This window comes from Sinocyclocheilus rhinocerous, unplaced genomic scaffold (genome assembly GCF_001515625.1).
Source record: "Sinocyclocheilus rhinocerous isolate Xijiao unplaced genomic scaffold, SAMN03320098_v1.1 scaffold1630, whole genome shotgun sequence".
In the NCBI taxonomy this organism is placed as follows: Eukaryota; Metazoa; Chordata; class Actinopteri; order Cypriniformes; family Cyprinidae; genus Sinocyclocheilus; species Sinocyclocheilus rhinocerous.
The window spans coordinates 426,495-430,328 of record NW_015664013.1 but is presented as its reverse complement, the minus strand read 5'-3'; the positions used below and the strand labels follow the sequence as shown (position 1 = coordinate 430,328).

Genomic DNA, 3,834 nt, shown 5'->3' with positions numbered 1-3,834 from the left:
CCCCCATGAAGATCAAGGTGATGCACCTTTTTTTTTTTTTTTTTTTTTTTTTTGTCCCTTAATATTAAAAAGTCTGGGCAACTCATCCTTGTTTTGCTAAATTTTCTTACAGATCCAATTCTGAGAAAGAATCTGGAAGCTTTACTGTTTGACATAGATTATTATTGTTATTAAACAAAATTATTTATTTTAATATATTGGTAACACTTTATTTTAAGAGCCAATTAACTAGTTAATTAACTCACTATTAACTAGTAGCTTATTAGCATGCATATTAATAGCATATTGGCTGTTTATTAGTATTTATAAAGCATATATTAACGCCTTGTTCTGCATGACCATATTCTAGATCCCTTAATCCTACATCATTCCTAAACTTAACAACTACCTTACTAACTATTAATAAGCAGTAATTAGGAGTTTAAGGCAAAATTTGTAGTTAATAGTGAGAATTGGTCCCCAAACTAAAGTGTGAACAATATATGTGTCACGTGTATGTTCCCGTTGAGTTCCTGTTTTCCTTATTTGGTCCTTCCAGTTCCTTTTCACATTATTAGTATCACCTGTTCCTTGTTATTAGTTATCCCCATCACCTGTCTGCCCCTCGTTATCTACCCTATTTAGTTCTAGCCCATTCAGTTCTCCCTTGTCTGGAATTGTATGTTTGTCAACTCTTTGTGCTATGTGTGATTCCCTGAAATAGCTAATTAAACTCCTTCGTTTTGTACTCCTGGTCTCCTCGTTCCTCGCTCTGTGCTCTTCACACTACCACCAACCGTGACAATATGTTATATAATATCTTATATTTTATTATTATCTTATTTCACTTTTACAATGTAGTAGTGGTACTATGCAAAAAAATAAAAAATAATGCAATGCAATGCAAAAACACAAAAAAATGTTTGTACTTGTATGACTGGTTTTATACACAAAGACAAACAGACATTTAATTCACATGCGTTGACTTAATAAACTGCTTTATTTGTTCCTTTTGGAATATTCTCTGTTCGTTTCAGTGATATTCATTTATATAGAGTGCTGCCCAGGCCTCAGTGTGAAACGCACTTCCTGTGTCCTCTATACTTTCTGCCAGAATGGTTACCAAGGTTACATCATTTACATCTCAGCTTTCTCTCGCTGACTCCCGGGTCCAATTACCCAACAGAGGAATCTTGTTATACACTTGATGTGTTTCCCTTTGGACGATTTTGTCTTGGACACCCCCATCCTGGATTGATTCCTGCTTATGTAATATATCATCCCACTGCTGTGAGGATACAGCGTTTAAAAGAAAAAAATGTGAAAAGTTTAAAATGACCCGGGAATCATGACAGAAATGTGTATTGTTCCTTTTTAGAAACTCTGAAAGTATTGAGTACTGTGGGTGTCTGCTAATAACCCGCGAGGTAGAAGCTGTCAGTACTTCTGGAGAACTTAAAGGGTTAGTTCACCCAAAAATGAAAATTCTGTCATTAATTACTCACCCTCATGTCGTTTCAAACCCGTAAGACCTTTGTTCATGTTTCTGGACTTGGGAACATTTCAGTTGTATTGCTGTCTATACAGGGTCAGACAGCTCTCAGATTCCATCAAAAATATCTTAATTTGTGTTCCGAAGATAAACGAAGGTCTTACGGGTTTGAAACGACATGAGGGTGAGTAATTAATGACAGAATTTTCATTTTTGGGTGAACTAACCCTTTAAGATGGATTGAGGGTCCCAGAGCTGTGAAAAATAAGAGAGAAAGAGACTTTAAACATGTCTTTGTTGTACACTTTACCTCAATTCATTAAAAACACGGGTCTATGGAATCTGCTCAGCTAATTTATAGCTGAGCTCATTTTTAAGCAACTACTCTGTTTCTAACAGCCTCCATTTGATGGCGAGGACGAGGATGAGCTGTTTCAGTCCATAATGGAGCACAACGTGTCCTACCCCAAATCCCTGTCTAAAGAAGCAGTGTCCATCTGTAAAGGGGTGAGTCCCGAGACATCAGCAGGAGCTGCTTTATTCCTCTAAATATCTATATGCCGTTGCTCATTGAATGAGAAATGAATAATGCAGAGGCTATATTGGAATTATTTTTCAGCTTGGATTAATAACTGGCGTACTTTAATATTGCTGTCAGCTCAAGCCATGGAATTATCACCCGCTATAATAGTTGAGTGGAAGATAATAATATTTCATTTCATTTGTCTTTTCATTCTGTTTGATTATGTTCCTCTGCGAATCAGAAAATTGTTTTTAATGATTCATGGTGGTGATTTAAATGTCAGTAAAGGCAGTGACGACACTTCATGATTACTAATGTGGAGGAGATCATTAGTTAATGTAGAATAGTTTCAAATGTCATTATGTATATCAGATGTTTTGGGCACTGTTTAATTTTTCTTAATTATTATAAATCACTGTTATTGGGTGTTAATAAGACTCTAATGTTAGTTATAGGAAAATGTTTTGTTTCACTTAAGTGATTTCAGCTCAAATTTAGCACAGCCAAATTGGAAAAACTTTGAATTGCACTAGTGTGTTTTAGTGGTTTCCATAGAATGAAAAATACATTATCATTATAAATATTTTATCTACCTACCCAGATGCTCTTTCATGATTAAATCTAGATGGGCTCTGGTTTAATAATCTCTCTCTTCTCGTCCACACGCACAGCTGATGACGAAGCATCCATCCAAGCGTCTAGGTTGCTGTCCAGAGGGTGAGCGAGATATAAAGGAGCAAGCTTTCTTCCGCAGAATCGACTGGGAACGGTTGGCCAACAGAGAGATCCAGCCTCCTTTCAAACCCAAAGTGGTGAGTGTGAATATGATGTGTTTGTACGTCTGTGACCTTTGCCAGCGCTGTTGGGGTTGATGACAACTCACTTCCTCAGGTCACAGTAGACCACACTGTATATTGTTTAGTTACTTGCATAACCCCTGCACTTTGATAATAGTTTGATGTGTCTAGTCTCAGCCTCAAATGACCATCTCACTGCTCATCTAATGCATTTTATACACTAAGATGGCTGAAGCTAGTGCATCCAATAATGGCTAGCTGCAGTGTTGCTTCCTAGTCATGGCCGTAACCAGGGTTTGAAAATTAGTGAGGTCTGGGGTGGGGTTAAGAATTGTGCTATAAAAAACCCCTATAAATACAACTCATTATATACACTAAACACTTTAAAAGAAACATACATGTAGATGTTTGTGAAATATGTTTTCTCTGTTTTTGAGGGATGAACATTGTTAAATTATACCAAATTTATTGCATCAAAATGTGTTAATACTTTACTATAGGTTAGGGATGGATAATTTTGTTTAGTTCTTTATTATTCATGCAACAATACATATTACTGTTATAGTTTTCATTAATAACCATATAGATGATAACTTTGTCTAGTGCTCTTATGAATGTTTTTAGCATAACTTTGTGAAAATGTAACTACTATACAGAATGAAATAGCATAGACTTCTTCATGGCAAATGTTTGCATATTTCATTTAATTTTGTAACCTACTTGTTCTACAGATCTGTGTACTAGTGTTAAATGCTACTGTTTTTGATAGCCAGTGTTGTGGAGTAGCTAGCTACAAGTAGCGACGCTACAAGCTTAACTACATTTTTCAGTAGCTTTACACTAGCGGTGCTACTTTTAAAACATTGTAGCTTTTCCCGTAGCTAACTACTTTTTCCAGCAAGTAGCGGTGTAGCGCAACCAAACGCTACATTCCGTTTTGCGTTCTGACGAGTCACGAGCCTGCATTGAAGCAGTGCAGCGTCTTCTGACTAGATCACAAACTAAATTTGTTCATTACCGCCATCTGTTGTGATATCACGCAT

At 36.3% G+C, this 3,834-nt stretch overlaps 1 protein-coding gene across 1 annotated transcript in view; it reads left to right on the top strand.

Moving 5' to 3' along the window:
* The window catches only part of LOC107729205 (protein kinase C alpha type-like), a 171,198-nt gene that overhangs the window by 162,734 nt on the left and 4,630 nt on the right, over positions 1-3,834 (top strand). The window contains exons 16-17 of the mRNA XM_016539635.1: positions 1,871-1,978; positions 2,666-2,806. Coding sequence (XP_016395121.1) covers positions 1,871-1,978; positions 2,666-2,806 — 249 coding nt within the window. The remainder of the gene's footprint in view (positions 1-1,870; positions 1,979-2,665; positions 2,807-3,834) is intronic.